Genomic DNA, 20,097 nt, shown 5'->3' on the forward strand with positions numbered 1-20,097 from the left:
TCCTGCTTCCGGTTAAACCTACGGAACAGAGGGAATAGTTTTATTGAAAGACTAATTTAATTCATTTGAAATGCTCTGCACTTTCAAACGACTTCGGTAACCTTTCCTTCCTACAAATTATCATGCTACCTCACATGACATTTTTTGCTGACTTTTTCTTTATTTTCAATGTATTTCCCTGAAATTTTTACAGTTCTTTGAAAACAACCGATATATATATGAGAGAAAAAACTCCACATCTATCTTCATAGTACCATTTTTTTTGGGGGGGCGGGGGGTTGTGTTGAGATATGCGCTCCTATTAAACAGGACTGAATTCAAAGGCATCAACAAATTAATCAGAGGATTCAATTCAATGCAATCAATAAATTAATCAGAAACACCTGCAGAATGCTTGAACCCATGTTCGTCTCAACGTTTAACATCCGAAAGGGATCTAACTACTACAGCATAAATACGTTTAAAATCCGAAAGAGATCTAGCAACTACGACATAAATATCTCGATCACACTTACATTGCCGCATGGATCTAACCCCTTAAAAATGTACAAAAGATACAACTCACTGAAGACTTGGACCTAATACAAAGTACAAACAATTATTCTTGGATAAGCCCTAGCACAATTTAGGAAGAAAAAGAATGAATATATTTATCGTAACAATATATTTCCTCAGGACAGGGCCACTCCAATAACCTACCTAAATCTTCCTAAAATCTTAAACTTGTAAGCGACATGTGTGTGCAAGCAGCATTTTATGGATTTCTTCGGCTGTAGGACGTTTGTTTGGATTTTCTTCCACGCACCTATGGAACAAATCAACCAGAAATTTCAACATGTCTACCTCAACATCTGATTTTTCCAGCTCTTCAGCAGTTGGAATCATTGTGGGTTCATTCAATAAACTCATCTCCTCCAGCTCATCAGTTAACTGTGGTCTTTTACCCAACTGTATTTTTCATTGTAGAAAAAATTAATTAAAAGAGGAAGAGAGTAGCACATCAACCAAATAGACAAATAGTACAAGCACTGCCCATGGAATACAAAACGTGGAGCAAAAGATAGCCATACCTGCAGATTATCAAGGAAGTGTGAATCAGGAAGTCCAGAATATGGAATTTGTAGAGTCAGCATCTCCAAAAGTAAACATCCAAACGACCAAATGTCAGCTTCCTGTCACAAGACAAAAAAAGATAAATTACAAATCAAGATACTATTTCTGGTTTCGTAGCAAATTAAATTATTTTCATTATACATCTATTCTTAACTAAAGTCATGAGCAACATATGCACTTGTGCCTCTAACCAAAACAAGGGTAGGGCGGAATGGAACAGCAAATTTGGTCCCACTAGGCCGGGGATATCATACAATTTTGAGAAATAAACTGAAAATTTTACAAGGCAACGGGACAACAAAATTCCTAAAATAATTGTAATAGTACTGATGTTATTTACTTTAGCCCTTTGTCCCTATGCGATTGTAATCTCTTCCAAAGTATGAATTACATAATAATATATCCATCCAAATTGGTGACTTAGTGCCCTAAGGAACACATTCTAAATGATGCAATTAGAACACAATAATAAAAGGAGAATACCAAAGACGACATCGGACAAACATATAAATCATAGTATCATACAATGATAAAATCTTTTGAACACAGTCCCATCATTATAACCTACAACAGAACACAACTTTATACATTATGCAAAACGAAACTCTTTGAATTAGTTTCCATTCAATAATAGAATATACAAAACATTTAAATTCCTTAGTACTAGGTATTCCTAATACTTCAAAAATATAATAGTAATTAATTAGTCTCTTGTAAAAAAATTGGCCCATGCATTGCACCAGCTTACATACTAGTATAGTGACCTAAAAGAAAACAAGACAACTTTATATCAAATATTAATATCAGCCATGATTTACTAGTTGTTATCCATGTCAAGAATACTGTCAGATATTCATGCTTTTCTGAGGTATCATTCAAGGAGATTATATATAAATAATACAGTCAAGAATGTAATGCTGATAACACCAAGATTAAATTATATATAAAACTAATCTAGTCTCTGATAGTCTCGTCAATAGCTTCCCTTTTCACATATATCAAAATATCTTAAAAGAGCAACCAAAATAATCCAACTTCGGCCATGGGCTTTGTAATCAATTTACCTAAATTACTATAAAACAATTAGTTAAATTTGAAACTAATGGGAATCTAATGCTGGGTCTCTAGTTCCATTTTCTCTAGGTTTGCCAAAGCTTATATAACTCCCATTAGCATATGTAATATAACTATTAAAATGGGTACATGGCGTTGTACACAAATAGGTGGGACATAGATGCAGAAATGCAATAATAGGGACAGTGAACAAGTGTTGAAGAAAATTTGGAAATTGGAGAAAGAAAGGGACAAGTCATTATTCCAAAATATATTTTAATTTCTTTTAGCAGTGTATAAAGTTTTTTTGGTAAAGAAATACATTGTACTTTAACATCGCAGAGAACTACCTCCCATTATTTTTATTAATAGTACATTTACATAAATACAACATCCTTTTCCAACAACATAGAGAAGTTCAAAATTAAATTTTTGAAAATTATACATCAGTAATACATAAAATTCCTGATATTGTTCATATATTTCAATCTCAATAAATGGCAGATCAGTAGGAGAATCTTACCAATCCATAAGAGTTCTTTTCATACATTGTCTGCATAACCTCTGGAGCCATCCACCGAGGAGTTCCAACACATACACAAGGAGGAGGCGTTCCTACATGAGCAATACAACATGCATGTAAAGTTGATCTTAGTGGCACTGCACTATCAAAATCACACAGCTTCACAGTAGGAGTTCCATCGTCTCTCTTCTTATCCAAATCAATCAAAATGTTTTCACTTTTTATGTCACGATGAATTATGTGCCTTGAGTGCAACTCTGACAAAGCACATGAGACATCTTTGGCAATATACAAAGCCAACTCCACAGGAACATGCTTTTCACCAGCTTTTGAGTGCTTCTCCAGATAGTTCTGCAAGGAAAAAAAGTGTAATTTAATAAAAGCAACCAAAAACGTGTTAATAATAATAAAATTATATAAAAAATCTTACTTTTAAGGAGCCCCCTTCCACATACTCCATAAAAATTGCAGATCTTAATACGCGGTGCTCAGGATTACCATCAGCTGAGATAGACCATTGACATGATATTTGGTGTCCATACATTTCCACAATGCAGGGGTGTTTTAAAGCAGCAAGAATTCTAATTTCTCCCAAACAGTTATATTCAAAATTTTTAATTTTCTCTGCCAAACTCCCTTGCTCTTCCAAAGTGCGCACCTACAATACCACACAAGATATTTATAAAGAGCAACATATTATATTTATATTATATATCCAAAATTACAATTCACAACAACAATTTATATAACAAACAGGAAATGGATCAATTCATGGCCAAAAAACCTTCCGTGAGTGTGGTGGTAGAAGGATGCCAAAAAAAAGTGGAGAAGAAAAGGACTAATAATATTTGTATTTCTATTAAGGGCACAATAGTCCAAAACATTGTGGAGAACAAAAAGAGTTGCCAACAATAGTATCCCCTTTATTAATGGTATAGATTACAAACCTTTGCTGCAGCCTCCACTGATCCAAATTTGCATTTAACTAAAGTAGTTGAAGCTTTTGTCTCGAGTTCATCACAAGTGGTTAGAGATAGGAAAGAATGATCAGGACCTGGACTTCCTCCAGATGAAAGGGGGATTGTGGTTCGATTGAGAGGTATGTACCTGGAATCCAAGTCATCAGACTCTGAATAATCATAGAATTTCACAGAAATCAAAATTTAAGGATTTGTTTGATTTGTTAAAAATCAGGGTACTGGGAAGGACAAATATAAATGTTCCATGTTTGATTTAAAAAAGATCATGATACAAGACAAATCAGATGAAGAAAGACAAGACAAAAGTTATATTTTTCGTTGCTTAATAAGCCATAGGACAACCTTTTGTCACAAGTATAAAATACTCAAAAGACAAAAAACCAACCACCATCATCACTATTGTTGCACCACCACCACCGCCAACCCTTTACAACAACCGCCAACCACTGCCACCTATCACCACCTTGCACCCTACCAACATTGTCTCCACTACCAAAACAGTCGCTACCACTGATATCATCACCATTATCGCCACTATCACTATTGGCATCACCACCACTAATATCACCATCATCACCCCGGTTGAGATGATTAATAAAAACCCGATAAGATAACTAATATTAAAAGGGTACTGTAGTAATTTTAATCTAACATAATTTTGTTGGTGTTGTTCATTGTTCACCACACAATGTACAAAGTAAAAAGTTATCCAGTAGCTTGAGTGTTTGTCTCGTGATGTTCTTCTCGTATTGTACCTTAAATAAAGTTCTCAGATGATGAATAAATTCTTAGTGTTAAGTGAAATTGTACTTAATATGAAGAGTGCTTCCAATGCCTATCAATTACCAAACAAGCTCATGTTGGGTCTAAATTTTATTCATTATAGCAAATGTAATGCCGACCAAACAACTTATCCAACAGTCTAAAACCTATCATATTCAAAGTCATAAATATTCATTTAGTTTCAGGAAGGTTTACATAAAGATATTTAATAATAAATAAATAAATAAAAACACACACAATGTAATGCTTACTTCCAAAAGTATGCTTGAACACCTTATCCAAACATGCACCGTGACTGAGTTTAAAGAAATCTAAGAAATTCGTTCATATTCGTTAATTATATAAAAAGTTAGATTCCATTAAGATATTATATTACAGAAATATTTGGACTAAAATTGAAGCCAGCTTTGCTGGTTTTAGTTTAGTATTTTCATACCATAAGCAATATTCTTTACAGGCTACAATATGATACAAAATCTAATTGTAATAATCAATTGAAATCCTAAAATGCCAAATGATTGATGATTATTTAACACATACTGAATTTATAACAGGAGCAGAACTAATAATACCAAAAGCTATAATTCAACAAGAAATCAATTATAAATAAACTTCATTAACATATAAAACTAAAATTAAATACAGCCAAATCAAGTGATAGCAATATAAATGAGAGAATACTATATAAAACCAAGCCAAACTGTGTTTTACAAAAAGAAAAGGCGTTCCACATCCACTTAAAACTCAGAGGGGGTACATACCTACAAAAGTATTCGGGATCCTTCTCTTCTCTTATATCATGAGGTCGACAAGCATCAATCAGCATTCGAACCCATGTTGCACCCCTCTTAATCAGAATGATATTCCAGGCATGTGGTGAAAAATCCAGGTAACCCCTGACAAGCTCACAAGGAATTGGAGGCTCCATGTGATCACATAAATACTGTAAAGCAAATCAACTAGCATTACATCATCACAATAATGCACAAAAACAGAAGCTACAGCACAAAATATATACACAAGACTATAGTATGAACTTAGCAACAATGATTACCTTAAAAAGCAGAGCTCTATGTCTACATACACCATACTGCACAGAGCCAAGAGGAACTATGATTGAATTTCGCCTTTTTTTTATAGAGTGAAGAGATTTTTCAGACATCTTAGCAAGAGTGATATCTTCTGTGGTGTTTACAACAGGTTTGGTTGAAGCACTTATACTGGTGCTGCTTCCAGTTGAGCATGTACAGACAAAAGGCTTGCTATAGTTTGAACCAGACACAGATTTTCGTGTCCTATCTACAATAGCACCTCTATCACTGCCACCAAAATGATCTGATACAAAGAGTGCGAGCAGTGATGCTGTCTGTAACTGCAAGTTATCAACAACAGCCTGGTTCCCAGGTCTGTTTAAACCGTTTAACTGTTTCAAATTATAGACCAGTGCCAGAGCAGCTAGCATAACAGCATCCAACTCTTCATCTTTTTTTCTGAAAGAGAACAAACAATATTAGTCAACAAAAAAAAAAAAAAAAAACTGGTGACACATACTACCATTAATACTACTATTGTGTTGTTGCTGATACTACTACTACAAATAATAATGATCGTAGTAGTATAAAAGAAACCTGTCTAGAAGGATAACTTCACGAGAAGCAAGACACTGAATTTGCTCATAACTCTCCAGAGGCATAAATGGCCGATCTCGTCCTGCATCATAAAATCCATCGGATAGATGGTCTTCAATTCCACAAAAAGACATTTTGCTGTACTTGCAAGACAATATCGAAGCACTAATTGATTTTCTAGACTTGCATGGTTTAGGATTATCAAGATCCCGATCTAAATGTCTCTTTGATTTAGAAACACACTTCAAAAGTTCTGTACAAGATGTTTCATCCTGATCACTTTGCCTGTCCTCTAAGGAGCATAGCGTTGCATCTTTTTCATCTTTGCTTTCAGTAGAGCAGCAATCTTCCCGAGAAAAGTGCTTTTCAATAATTACTTCGTCATTGTTAACATTATCAATTACATCATCATTTACTGCTTGTTCAGAGAATATTCTTTTATTACTATCGTCCAGGTTCTCATTCTCTGATACAATTTCTCCACAACTTTCAGAAGCAAGACTATCTTGATTTCCTGCTTCAGAAATTCGGTGAATCTTCTTGCTCATCAACTGGTCATGATCTACAGCTTTCCACTTCCTACTGTTGTTCAAGCGTTCTTGACGAGCTTTCTGCTGTAAATAATGTCGCCGTTTCCACCGTTTACCTGACTTCCGGGATGCAAAACATCTGCTAGATGAGGAGCTTGTTACCATGCTTGAAATGATATTATGAGGGCCTGAAAAAGAATTCATAGAATAGTACTTAGCTCTACATACATGAACTCAATAGTTCAAACTGCAAAAGGGAAGAGCAAATACTAAATGAGGGGGGATAAATCAAAGATGGAAATGCATTATAAGCCTTACTGTTGTCAGAAAGGGTTTCATCATTCTCATGAAAGCTGTTTTCATAGAGATCCATTTCAACAGAAGAACTGCTACAATCATCTTTGCATCTAGCTCCATCATTTCCCTCCATATTACAATATATCCATGAAGGAATTTGAAAATTCGCGAGCAGCTTGTTGTACTTGAAACAATAAATATACATACAAATATGTCAAGAACTATTTAGGCATATGAAAATCATAGGATTTTTAACAAAAAAAAATTCAAAACATTAAATTATATAGTTGGAACTCAATAACACACAGAAGTAAGGTAAAATATAAATAAATGTGCACTCCCACATAATCCAGAATCCTTATCATTTGTTTCATATGCAATCTACAGCTACAAAATCAATACCTTGGATGCACAGAGGCACCTTCAATGCGGTCCCTCCATGTAAAACACTGTCAGATACCACCAAATTAATGCATATTAAACACCAATTCAAGCAAACGAAACAGGTCAAAGATTGATATCTGAACATACACAATCAGCCATTAAGGGAATGTACTGTTGGTAAAAAAAAATCAGATAGACCCATATATTAGACCAAAAATCTGATCTGACAAACAAAACAAGTTTATACTCCCAGACCTTAAGCCAGAAATTAAAACAACTATCATAGACACCAAAAATTATTCATGAAATGCATCAAGAGAGTATAAATATATTTCTTCCATTATATATGTGTGTGCATTTAAGCTAAACAAAACTAGCTTCACAATATTAAGACAAATAGCAAAGTCAGAAACAACGAAATCCTCTTCTAAAATAACACAAATACTGGACAGAACAGCAAGAAAGCAGACGTCACTGATTCATAAAATCATAACTAGGTACCTGAAGGTTTAACTTCTGAAGTCTATCCATGGAGGCAAGTTCAAGGGACCCCAGCGAAGTCAACCTATTATTCGACAGGTCCAAACTCTCCAACCTTGACAGAGAAGACATAGCTGACGGCAGTTCCACTAACTTATTATTCGCAACTTTCATGGATATCAAGCCCTGCAAATAACTAATCTCCGACGGCAACGTCTTAATTTTATTGAACGAAAGATCAAGATACTCCAGCTTCTTCAAGCATCCAATTTCGGGAGGAAGGTATCTATAGTTTCAAAAATCACACACACATATCTTACTGCTCCACCAAATCACATTGTTTGTAATCTAAAACCACAATTGAACACAATTCAGACAAATTAAGTGGTACTTCGAAAGCACAAGAGGAAAGAACACTGACCGTATAGAGAAATGACAAATGGAAAGCTTGGTCAAGCACTTGAGACCCGAAATTTCTGTCAAAATCGGAAAAGCCGAGGGTCTGGGAGGGCCTTTGGAAAGTTCGAGTTCCTTCAAACCCTGGAGCATGTGCAACGGCAAGCCTCCAATCCCAGGCGAGGAAATCTTCATCTGCAAACACTCCAACGCCGTCAAGTTCCCGAACTCGGGAGCGAAGAGGTTAATCTCGTTCCCGAAGAACTTGAGCGTTTTCAACCGCGCCAGGCGCGAAACCGACTTCGGAATCAAGCTGTAAACGTTCTTGTACATGTAAAGGCTCTCAACAGAGTCATCGGCGTTCTCCGCCGCCGGAAATTCGAAGGTCTTTCCGGTGACGTCGAGAGCCGCGCCGTCGTCAGTTCCGGAGTCGAGAGAATCGGGCGCGGCGTTGGGTTCGTCGGGATTCTCCGGGGAGTCGCGGCGCTCGGGCGCGGGCTTGTCGGAGTGAAGAAGCTGCATTGGCTGGTTCCGATGAGGTTCGCGGATTGGGAGTGGGTAATGGAAGGGGGAAAGAGAAACCCTAGAATCTAGAAGCAGTGTTTGCAGTGTAATTGAATATTTGGGGAGAAGTCGCGAATCGAGACGCTGGTTGCCAAACGCTGCGTTAAGTGGGGGACGATAATAGCCCCCGCTTTGGGCACTAATTACAAGGTTTTGGGGGTCACGGTCAAAGAGGCTGCGGGGGTGTGTATTTGTATAATGTACAAATACTTTTTTCAATCATCTTCTGCTCTTTGATCTTTACCAAATTACTACATTCATTTTGATTTCTTGTTTTTACGAACTTCAAAAATAAAATAAAAAAGGCAAAATAACGGCTCTCTCGAATATGTAAAGGGAAAAATATCTTTTTATCAATCTTCTTTTAAGAAAAAATCCGAGAAGAGTGTTGTAAGCTTATTTTAATACCCGTGCTAAATTCCTGTGAATAAAAAAAAGAAGAAAAACATGGGAGAAATAATAAATTCTTACCTTTTGTAGCAACCTCGATCGCGACGGGATGGCGAAAAATAAATTGAAAAAAAGGAGTCGCCACTAATGTTATTTTTTTTACGGAAAAACATTGGAAAAACCATAAAGTAGAAAATAGTCTACGAAAACCAAATTTTTGAGTTCGGGAGTCGATTACGTGTGAGGAAGGTATTAGCACCTCACAACGTTCGTCCTAAGACGATTACCTTTAATTAATTAAACTAATTATTTATAATTTATAAAATATTTATCTCACAAAAATTATCAAATATATTTTATTTAACTAATTTAAATTATGCATTGAAAAAAAGGTTAAAATTATTATTGTTATATAAAAAGGAGGATAATATTTTTTTTATTTTTTAGCTCGACAAGATTTAGTTCTTGCTCCTACGTATCTTTATGTGTAATGAAGAATCAGAGTCACGAAGTTCTTTGTAGAAAATATTTGTGTGTTGATATTTTTTAATTAGATTTACTTTTGTTAAATATAGGATTCTTGAACTGTCTAAGCTCATTCACCCTAAAAATATAAAATTGACCAAGGTGTACACCAAAGTCAATTCAATAAAATTGTAATTATAATTATTGTTATAGATGTTGTGATTAAAAAATTTCTTGGTTGGACATTTTCGTTTTTTGGAGGAAAAATTTAAAGATAAGCTGTCACAACTTGTACTTTAAATTCAAAGGTTAAAAAGATGTCACATCTAGTTAACCATTCCTCCAATAAAATTTTGATACAATAATTCCAGATATTTACATTAAATATTGTAACACTATATTTTGGTATTTAATCACATTTTGAATTTAAATAAGAACTACTGACAGATATAAAAATAAATAAAAGAAATGAGTTTAATATACTCACAATTCTTCGCTACAGAAGTGGGTCTCCTTCTCTGGGTTCCCTCTGGTCCAAGGTGGAGATGTGTGTGGGAAGGGTGTGTGTGGGTGTCCTTTGGGAAAGCCAAGGGGGGAGAGATGTGTGTGTGGGAAGGGGAAGGATGCTATTTATAGACTTTCTGGAGGGACCGGAACGGCCCGTTCTGAATCCGGAACGGCCCGTTCCGGGGTGGCAATTTTACTCACAACGGCCACTTTCGGAACGGCCCGTTCCAGTTTGGGAACGGGCCGTTCCGGGCTAAAGTTTTTAGGTATTTTGATAGTTCGGGAACGGCCGTTCTAGCCTAAAAATTATAGGTCTTTTTTAAAAATTGGAACGGCCCGTTCCAGTTGTGGGAACGGCCCGCTCTGGGCCAAAAATTAGAGGTATTTTGGAAGGTTGGAACGGCCCGTTCCAGTTTTGGAACGGCCCGTTCCGGGCTAGAAATTTAGCCTTTTTTGGAAGGTTGGAACGACCCGTTCTGAATCCAGAACGGCCCGTTCCGGGCTAGAAACTTTAGGGCTTTTAGGAAAGCTGGAACGGCCCGTTCCAGATTGGGAACGGCCCGTTCCAGGCCTGCAATCTTAGTACCTTTTGGAAAGTTGGACTGGCCCGTTCTGGTTTTGGAACGGCCCGTTCCGGGCTTGAAATTTTGTCCTTTTTTATTCTTTTTTGCATATACCTATTTTTCTATTTTTTAAGAACAAAATTAATATTTCCCGGACGAAATTGGGTTACTACACCTTTCTATTTTATATAATTATTTTTAAAAAAACCAAAAATATTATTAATCTCATAAAATAAAACATTCACTCACTCACGAATATTCATTACACTTGCGTGATATAGTCATGCAAAAAACATGCACCCTTACAAATTTCTTTCTTAAAAAAAATGTAATTTCTTTTCTCATTTGTTATCATGAGTAAGTGACGAGTGATTTTTATGTTTTAAAAATTATATTGATCATCAAATCAATTGGTTTAGGATTGAACTAGTAAGTCACTAATTGAAATTGCATGACTTTATTTTTATTAAATTTTTTTAAAATATTAATGTCTCATGTATTTTATATTTATAAATTTTAATAAAATTTATTTTATATCTTGAAGAAATCCCCAAAAACTTGTAAATAATGGGATATTGACATAATAACCAAATTATATATTCGCTAAACCATATAAATTAATGTATAAATAAATGTATGGCTTTAAATTAAAAATGTATGAATTATTTAAGCCAATTATATAACAATAAGGCGTGTTGATTTCTACTCCAAAAACAAACATGTTGGTTTAGTCATCACAAAGATATTAAATAATCACATTAGTCTAAGTCTCATCTAGTCCAAAATTACCATTATTTTGTTTTATATAAATAAATAATATAAAAATATTTTACTTTACGAAAGTAATCAAAAGCACAAGATATAAATCATTTAAGTCACATAAACAACAACAAATAAGTATTGATTCATGGTCATGACCTATCCAATCATACAAAGTAGTACGAGTCTTATGGCATTTCAAGTTTCTATTACTTGTTCTTGAAATAATGCATTTTTCTTTCTTGTATGAAAATCTTAAGTGCATTGGATAGTGTGTGCATATTATTGAAATTTACCATCTCCTTTAATAACATTGTTCACAAATAAAGAAAAACAATATGGGAAACTTTCTTGCCATTGAACCTTCTTTCCATAGATTTTCTCAACTAAATGTTTTTCTTACATTCCTTATTTTATAAAAAGTTTTGTTCACCCAATTTAAAAATCGAGTATCTTTCAACCATGGTGGCCAACTTCCCTTCCCCCTCCCTTCCTTGATCATATCATCCCTGTACTTTACCCTTAACACCTTAACCCATACAAGACTTATGTTTCACCTTTAACATCCACTTCATTTTGTTAGTAATGATATATTAAATAGATTCATGTTTCTCAAAATCAACCCTATCTCTTCCTTTCCCATACATACTTTATTCCAAGCAACCCAATGATTTTTTTTGTCCAAAACTTTCACCTTGTATAAACTATTTTAAAAAGGAATTCAGAGGAAGAAATAATATTTTATGGACCCCTGAAGAATGAGATAAAATAAATTGGGAGTGAGACAAAAAAAAACAAGACAATACAAACTCTAATGAAAAAATTTTGCTATTCCATGACACTATTTTCCCTCTCGATTTATCCACCATTAACTATCAAGTTGACTTTTTCTTATGATGGCAACTCCAAATATTTAAAACAAGACTTCATTGACCTTACAATTTAACACAAATGTTGTTTTGTTGACTCATTATCCTATACTTCAATCCCTACTGATTGACTCATCATGTTAAATATTTTTAGCAATATCAAATATAAAAATGAATATAATGGATCCCATATCTAACATATCCTAGTAAAAAATCCTTCAATGTAGCTACCATTAACTTTAGAATTCCATAATCTGCTTTCTTTACTTTTGGTGAAATCCCGTTCCTTCTATCAATGTATCAAGAAACTTCCAGCATACAAAATTATATGTTTTCTCAAATCCACTTTTGAGCATACTAGATTTGTATGCCTTCTCTTTTCCTCACATGTAACTTTTCATTTGCTATAGCACTTTATCAAAAAATTCGCATCCACTTTATAAAAACTTACTGATTTTAGGATATGATTAAATTCATAACATTACTCAACCTATTTGACATCACCTTTGCCAATATCTTATACATACACCTTATCAACGAAATAGGTATATAATCTCCCAATGCCACTTAATTTTGTTTTTAGGCACTAAGACAAATATATAACTATTAGATTTCCTCACCAATTTCCTTTTGCCACGGAACTCTTACCAAAAGTCCACAAACTCCACTTTGGCAGTCTCCCAAAACCCTATGATAAACATAAAATCCATGCCATCAAACTCATGGTTTATGGATATCTCACAACTCCAAATTGTTTCCTTTGCTTCCTTATTTGCAAATAGCTTCACTAATTCCCCATTTGCATCATTGCTCTCCCTACTTCATGACATTTCTTCAAAATATAGTATATTCCCTTGTTTAACTTGAAATTACCCTAGGAAATGCTATATAACATGTCCCTTAAAGAGTTAAACTCCTATGATAGACTCATTCACTTGAATTCATATAATTTCATTATTTGCTTTCCTCTTAATCATGCAATTATGGAAGAACCTTGTATTTGAATTTCCCTCCAACAACCACTTTGATCTAGTTTTTTTGCCACATCATGCTGCTCCCCCTTCCCATCAATTTATACATTTCCTCCATACCTTCCTTCCTACAAACTACATGCTCTTGACCCAAGTCCATGTTTTTTGAGTGACACCCACCTCTTCCACCACTTTTTTTCACTCTTTATATAATATCTTCAATATTTATACAATACTTATTATACCACCTTTTTGATTGACCTTTTACACCCTTCAAATTTTCTTTTAAGATAAATACCCTCCATTTTTTTCATCCTTAACTCATTCCGGTGTTTTTTAAAAACTCCTTATAACTTACCACCTATTTTTAGTAATTCAACACATGAAAAAGGCTTTAAACCCCAATCTAACACCTTTTATTTCAAGATAATTACACAATAATCCCTACTATGCCACAACTTCCTTTCATAATCATTATTTTGTGATCACAAATCAATCAAACCTGTTAGTTTCTTTACCACCTACCTTATACCAAGTATACTTTCTATTGTGTAGAAAAAACACTTTTTATGTTGGTTCATTGGTCGACATAGAAAGATAAAACTTTCTATATTGCTTGTATTTATGTTGGATTTGTAATTGACAATGAAAGTCTATTTCAATCGACATAAATATGTTTTGTACAACAGTGGTTAGAGATAGGGTATGAAAAGGTTTAAGGACTGAGATTCTTTAGTTTTGATGCTTAAAGGTTTGATTATGAGTTTAGTGATTTTGATTATCCTTGTTGATTTTGCTTATTATGGTTGATTATGTTTTGGATTATGATTTAGATTAATTATTTATGCATTGAGGGAGATTGTTGATTTTATTTACTATGTTGCTTTTTTCTTTTGATTTTTCAAACTCATCTTCCATGACTATCATATCATCACTTAACGACAATACTTTTTTTAAGGAAATATTTAGATTAGGGTAAGACACGACTTCGTGCAATGTTAGAGTCAACCACTAATCTCTTTAAATTTTTTCAATGGGATTACAGACTACTTACTCCATCATTAGTGCAAATTCGCATAAAAAAATATAAAGCATAATATAAGTTGGATTTGATTTCATGTCCTAGCTGATAAATGCAAAAAAAAACATAATAATTTGTGTCACCCTTACAGAAAAATTAACGATAATACTTTTTAGAAGACTAAAAAATAACGAACAATAATTGAGAAAACAAAACTAGTAAAAAAATAATAAAAAACTAAAAGTAAATTTCATAAAAATATGAGAAACTAAAACAAGTAAAAAATCATTAAAAAATAAAAAATGAGTTCCATAAAAAATAAAAGATTAAGAACATAATTTACACACAATTATATAGTTGTCATATTAGACTAGTTTATTAGATAAATATCATGACTTAAGAAAGTTACTTGATGGTAGAGATAGAAATGTTAGTCGAACAAATTTATTTTAAAAAACACCAGTCAAATTTTATTTATACTTTATTGGGGACCAGAGAAAGGAATAAAAAAAAAGAATAAGGGAGAATTAATTTAATAAAAAATAGAGTAAATTTTATAATTATTTAATAGATTGAAATTAAGTAATAAATAAAATAAAATTGACATTTATAATTACTATTTTACACTCTATAATATAATTTTAATTAATATTTTTTATATGATGTAATTATATATATTTTATAAATTTTATAAGAATTTCCTCAATAAAAAGAATATAAAAAATAATGTGAAATCTATTCCTAATTTTTATAATTTTCTTTAAATAACATCTACTAAATACAAATATTTTTTTTTTCTAATTTACTCTAATTCATCTTCTCTCAATTAAATCACTTCCACCAAACATAGGCTTAAAAACTAAAAGTAAAGTTAATTTTTTTATTCCTTTTAGGCTTTTACTGTTATTTATTTTTAACGGTGCTTAAAGCCGTACAATACCACAGTCAGTATAATACGCATAGCATATGCGAGTAATGCGAAGATTTCACGTATAAAAAAAAAATAAAAATGAGAAGACAGTTGAGTGTAATTTAATTTATTAACTTCCTTTAAAAAAAAAAAAAAAAAAACTTATTCAAACGTGTTGGTGGTGCCGTTGAAGTGAGGAAAATAGGTGAAGGGCGAATCATTCACTTCTCAATTCTCATCTGCTGTCGTCCATTCTGAGTCAGATCGGGAAAACACACGCATTAGGAGTTGAAATCATTAGAACCTCGTTCAAATCGAGACAGGCGCACGTGCCCTCACTCGCCGGAAACACAGGTTCGTCGGAACTCAGTTGGTGAACTTCAAATAGACCCTTTCTTCTCTTCCTCCCAACGCAGGTACTCTCCCCTTAACCCATTCTTTCGCCTTCATGTAAATCTTGTGATACTTTAGGCTCTATTTTATTTTATTTTTTAATTTCTTTGAAAAACCATTGATACAGTCTTATATAATGCTCACACGTTTAATTTTGCTTTTATCTTTTAAATTCAGCTGTATTTTTAATTAGAAACTGCTGTTGTTTGTGTTAGAATTTGAAAATGTCGATGACAAGTGAATCGAGTTGGGTTGGGAGGAAGCCAGTGAAACGCATCGGGGGAATGTCGGATGCTCTATCAATTGCAGCCGATCTTGGTTTCTCCATGTCCCCTCCCTCATCCCAGGTACCATCCTCTCACGCTTATAAACACATTTTTTTAATTGTTGGCTGAATTATTTTGGAAATTGGGTTCCCACCACTTATCTAATGCACCTAGTTTTCAAATAAATTTTAAGAGAGTGTGTTGCTTGCACAAGCACTCCTCTTCTCTCTTTTACCCTCCAATTCACACTATTTTTTTTGGCAAATTGTGGTATGCTGCTGTCTCTCTTTATAGGAAGGACATCAGAATTCATCTCCCACAACTGGGGAAAAGGGTGAGGACTTGATAAGGGTTTTGAGAGAACTGACTACTGTCCAAAGAAAAATTGCAGATTTGCAAGTCGAACTTCAAGGTCGAAAGGTTAGGCTTAGCCAATCCAATTGTATATGTATATGTATATGTATATGGGTCTGGATCATCTGATGTTTAAACAAATCTGATCTTTTCACTAGTTGTTTGAGAATTAGTATTCTGACATAAGTAAAACCAATGCTTTCTTTTGATATTTTAGGTTTACTTATATCTGTCTACTCATCTCGAGATTTGTAAAATTTGTAGGATGACAAAAATGTTGCACATTTGACTCATGTGAGTGAAATGGAAAAGAAGATTGAGACATTGGCAAGGATTACAACTATTCTTAAAGATGTTATTCAAAACAAGGTAATGTAATTAGTCCACTTTAGCTACCACTGGTTTACTGCATCAAAAACAGATTTCACAGGTTTAGTTTATTATTTTTCACATTTATCCATTTGAGCGGTCATGAAATGCCTCAGGAGAGTTTCTTCATAAGTCTCATTTTAGGCTTTCATATTGTCTTGTTTGCTTTCCCTGTTTAACAGTTAGAGTTGAGGCTAAAGTGATCCAGATATAACTAGATAGCTTATTATGTGTTTCTGACATTATTTCATTGCCAAAATTTGTCAGGATCGCATTATAGCTCGCCTGCAGCAGCCATATTCCCTTGATTGCATTCCTGTTGAAGCAGAATATCAGGTTGGTTTAAACTATTATGAAACTAATTACTCTAGAAATCTGCACGATGTTGATTTGATCAATGGTTGGCCATCCAATGGCATTCATAGGCTGTTATGTGTGTGTTTGTATTTTTTTTTCATTGTGTTACTGGCACTGCTCGATGACATACATTTTCTTATTATGTTTTTAGTTCCCGAGTTTGCCGGATGAAGTCTATATGTGATAATTTTATTACTTTGCTAGGATAAGGCATGTTAACCATAAAATGCAGCATTGCAGGAAAAACTTGAAACAATAACTTTAATTGAAGCTGTTCAATTTAAGATAAAAGATTCTGCTATACATTATAAATTACACATTGAGGGGTTTATTTGCCTCACCATCCATTATATGTTGGAAATTAGGAATGTAGTTCACCACTTTCTAGGTCAGTTAAGTGTCATTTGGCATCTGTAATTTCATACTACCTATGTAATGTGTCACAGGCTTAAATATCATATGCATAGTACTTAATCAGCTACAGAGCTACATGAGCTCGTTCAATTGTTCTCAATGTTTGCTCTGCTGAAGTGAAGTGAGTTATTTTGTGCAAAATGTTTTATAAAATTAAAACTGAAGTATAAGGATTATACTTAATTTTATATCTGACTTCTGATAATTTGGAACCGTTACGCCTCAATGGTACTACCATGGAATGAAACTCTATTGGTATAATTTATTTTGTTTAAATATGTTTTTAGTTCGTGCTATGACAAATTTCGGTTTTAGTTCCTGCAATCTGCTTTTTGTTCTCAACTCATACATTTATATTTTTAATATAGTCTTTATCATCATTTAATGAAGATGTGATATGCATCTAGACATGTCACATGCGCAATTACTCTGAGATACCATGAGACGTGATATCATGATTAATGCCACATTATCAACAAATAATGATAGGAATCATTTTCAGAAGTTTTAAAATCAATAAGTACCAAAGCCTACAGTTTTTTACAGGGGAATAAAATTAAAACTCACCATATTTGTAGGAATTAACAAACATATTAAACCTTGATTATTTTGTCCCTATACTTTCACATAGTTATCCAATTGAAATTGCAAGTTTTAATCTTGGAGCAAGATTGGTTTTAATATTACCATATATCCTCACAACCAACTTTAGTTGAAAGAGTGTGAATTTTAATCAAAGCAAGACAGGGATTGTAATGTTTGTCATATATTTCTCTAATTTGTGCAGAAACAATTCTCTGAACTACTGATGAAGGCAGCTAGCGATTATGGTGCCTTGACAGCATCAGTTGCAGATTTTCAGTGGAGTCAGAATTTCAAGGAACCTCCTTCAGTTTGGGGGGTATGCTTCTGCGTTCCTTTTATTGCTTGAAGTTAGTCATTAGACATTAGGACATTCTGTTTCCATTATGTCTCGACTCTCAAACCAATTTGCATCCCTAGACCCTAGTTTTAACCTTCTATCTTGCGTTGCTTACCTTTAATATTATAACTGTTAGTTGAAAACAGCAGGAAAATGACTCGGTGAGTAATTACAAGTCTATTTAAGTCCATTTTGGCACTCTAAAATTGCTCTAAATCCGATCAATTTACCTGCAATACTATAAGTGGTGTTTTGAAATAGTTACAATGAAATCATTGACATGTGAAACACAAAGCTGTAAGTTCTTTAATTCTTAATCTGAGATCAAGAAACTAATTTTAGTGCTTGTTGCATGTTCTGAAGGTTATGCATTTTATCACATTTCAGTAAATGTTTTCAATGGCAACAAAGTGCACATTACTTTGAGGACATCCTGTGTTTTTGGCTACACCTTTTTGTGTTTGCTACTTTCATTTTAAATGAAATTACTATTTATTTTTCTCCAGGAAATGCTTCGACCCATTCCTGTAGCTTTGGCATCTTGCACTCGGTTCTTTGAGGCCATGTCTGCCACAAGAGAATCATTTGCAACACTTCAAAAACTGAGAGTTGGCCATTTTGATTCCCCTCTACCTAGGACACCAGCCGGAGATCCTTCCCAAAGAGTACCGGGAGTTTCTGATTGTCTAACACCACCTCCATGGAAAACTGAAGCAAACTTTGATGACTTAGGCATCAGAAACCAAAGGAGGCAACATCCAGATCAACAGGTGGAGGATGTAAACAGCTAGGTAAATGAGATCCCTCAGAATATTTGTACAAGCCTAAGGATCTTGTCTTGCCTGCCTTCAGTTAAAGAAGAGCGTTACATAGATATCTAACATACTCTGTGTATCTTGTGTGATATATCATACTTCTATTGTTTATGCAAATCGATTATTCGTCGCTGTTGTTTCAGAATAATATATTTCAATCACTGCAACTAGCGCCTATGTTGCAAGGCTAAAAATTCAATTTGAATAATTTAAGGTGACTTTTGCAACCGCCACTTTAGAGTTTAGATATGTAATAAAAGAAAACTGCCTAACATGTGTTTCAAAATAAAGATTTTGTGAACCACTAGGGTTGTGAGTTTGTGACCCTAGTGGTGTGAAAGACTAAAGTAGTATGAATGAGGATCTAGGTTTTAATCCTATTATGAATAATGTAAAAAAAAAAAAGATTTTCTAAATTAGTGATGAAAATCAAACTATAATTAAAAAAAAAAGTTACAAGGAAAACTAAAATAGAATTGGAACAATACATATGTTAGGTTGTCTGCACTTGAAAAGCCAGCTCTTGTCTTAATCTCTACAGTGTTACGTTCCGTTGAAGAGTGTTATGGTGGTTGGAGTTGAATTTTTCATTTTCTTCGACTTTTAAAGCAATGTCACATCCATGCATTTTTGTATCAAGTTCAAAGTGTTGTAGATTGATGACAATTGAACAATATATCTTGGTGTTTAGCAATGAACACTCGAATTGAATTTTTTTAATGCCAACTCTCTTTCGTTCATATACCAGTCCAGCTCTCTGGATTTCAATGTGGGCTGATGAAACAAGTTGAGTTCATCTATATTCCATGAGTTGACACTTTCAATATTCATATTTGTGTTTAAATTTGTTTTTATGAAGAATGCAACTTAAAGCATTAAAAATAAGAGAAATGCTAATGATACACTTATTTTTTTAACTTCTATTTTATATTATTGATTAAAATTTATTAGAAATTATAAATTTTAATAATTCTAATATTTCATTCACAAAATCTTCTAATTTAGAGTCGAGATATAATAA

At 33.7% G+C, this 20,097-nt stretch overlaps 2 protein-coding genes across 3 annotated transcripts; one reads left to right on the top strand and one right to left on the bottom strand.

The window, feature by feature from the left end:
• Positions 1-334: 334 nt before the first annotated feature.
• LOC109813724 (Leucine-rich repeat protein kinase family protein) lies at positions 335-8,854 on the bottom strand. Of its 2 annotated transcripts, none has more exons than XM_020377975.3 (11): positions 8,193-8,854; positions 7,793-8,057; positions 6,929-7,091; positions 6,081-6,798; positions 5,507-5,942; positions 5,214-5,395; positions 3,637-3,796; positions 3,120-3,347; positions 2,690-3,040; positions 1,071-1,172; positions 335-948 (listed from the first exon to the last, which is right to left on the bottom strand). In XM_020377975.3, the coding sequence occupies exons 1-11, from the start codon at positions 8,687-8,689 to the stop codon at positions 718-720; spliced, it is 3,333 nt and encodes a 1,110-aa protein (XP_020233564.1). In that variant the 5' UTR covers positions 8,690-8,854; the 3' UTR covers positions 335-717. The 2 variants fall into 2 exon arrangements, with proteins under 2 accessions (XP_020233564.1, XP_020233569.1); XM_020377980.3 differs by having other exon boundaries at positions 7,793-8,119; positions 8,193-8,333.
• Positions 8,855-15,339: 6,485 nt separating this feature from the next.
• Positions 15,340-19,224, top strand: AUG2 (HAUS augmin-like complex subunit). Its single transcript, XM_020347187.3, has 7 exons — positions 15,340-15,602; positions 15,795-15,926; positions 16,140-16,265; positions 16,464-16,568; positions 16,836-16,904; positions 18,127-18,240; positions 18,768-19,224. Exons 2-7 carry the CDS (start codon positions 15,804-15,806, stop codon positions 19,050-19,052), a joined length of 822 nt encoding a protein of 273 aa, XP_020202776.1. The 5' UTR covers positions 15,340-15,602; positions 15,795-15,803; the 3' UTR covers positions 19,053-19,224.
• The last annotated feature ends 873 nt before the right edge of the window (positions 19,225-20,097 follow it).

This window comes from Cajanus cajan, chromosome 7 (assembly GCF_000230855.2).
Source record: "Cajanus cajan strain Asha chromosome 7, NIPB_CcT2T_4, whole genome shotgun sequence".
NCBI lineage: Eukaryota > Viridiplantae > Streptophyta > Magnoliopsida > Fabales > Fabaceae > Cajanus > Cajanus cajan.

Bases quoted from the DNA above. Each gene is read 5' to 3' on its own strand.
- AUG2 (XM_020347187.3), top strand. From the start codon at position 15,804: ATGTCGATGACAAGTGAATCGAGTTGGGTTGGGAGGAAGCCAGTGAAA. The intron at 16,266-16,463 runs GTTAGGCTTAGC...TAAAATTTGTAG, and splicing joins TCGAACTTCAAGGTCGAAAG to GATGACAAAAATGTTGCACA. The intron at 18,241-18,767 runs GTATGCTTCTGC...ATTTTTCTCCAG, and splicing joins AACCTCCTTCAGTTTGGGGG to GAAATGCTTCGACCCATTCC.
- LOC109813724 (XM_020377975.3), bottom strand. From the start codon at position 8,689: ATGCAGCTTCTTCACTCCGACAAGCCCGCGCCCGAGCGCCGCGACTCC. The intron at 8,058-8,192 runs GTCAGTGTTCTT...TTGAAACTATAG, and splicing joins ATTTGTCATTTCTCTATACG to ATACCTTCCTCCCGAAATTG. The intron at 3,348-3,636 runs GTTTGTAATCTA...GTGGTATTGTAG, and splicing joins CAGTGGAGGCTGCAGCAAAG to GTGCGCACTTTGGAAGAGCA.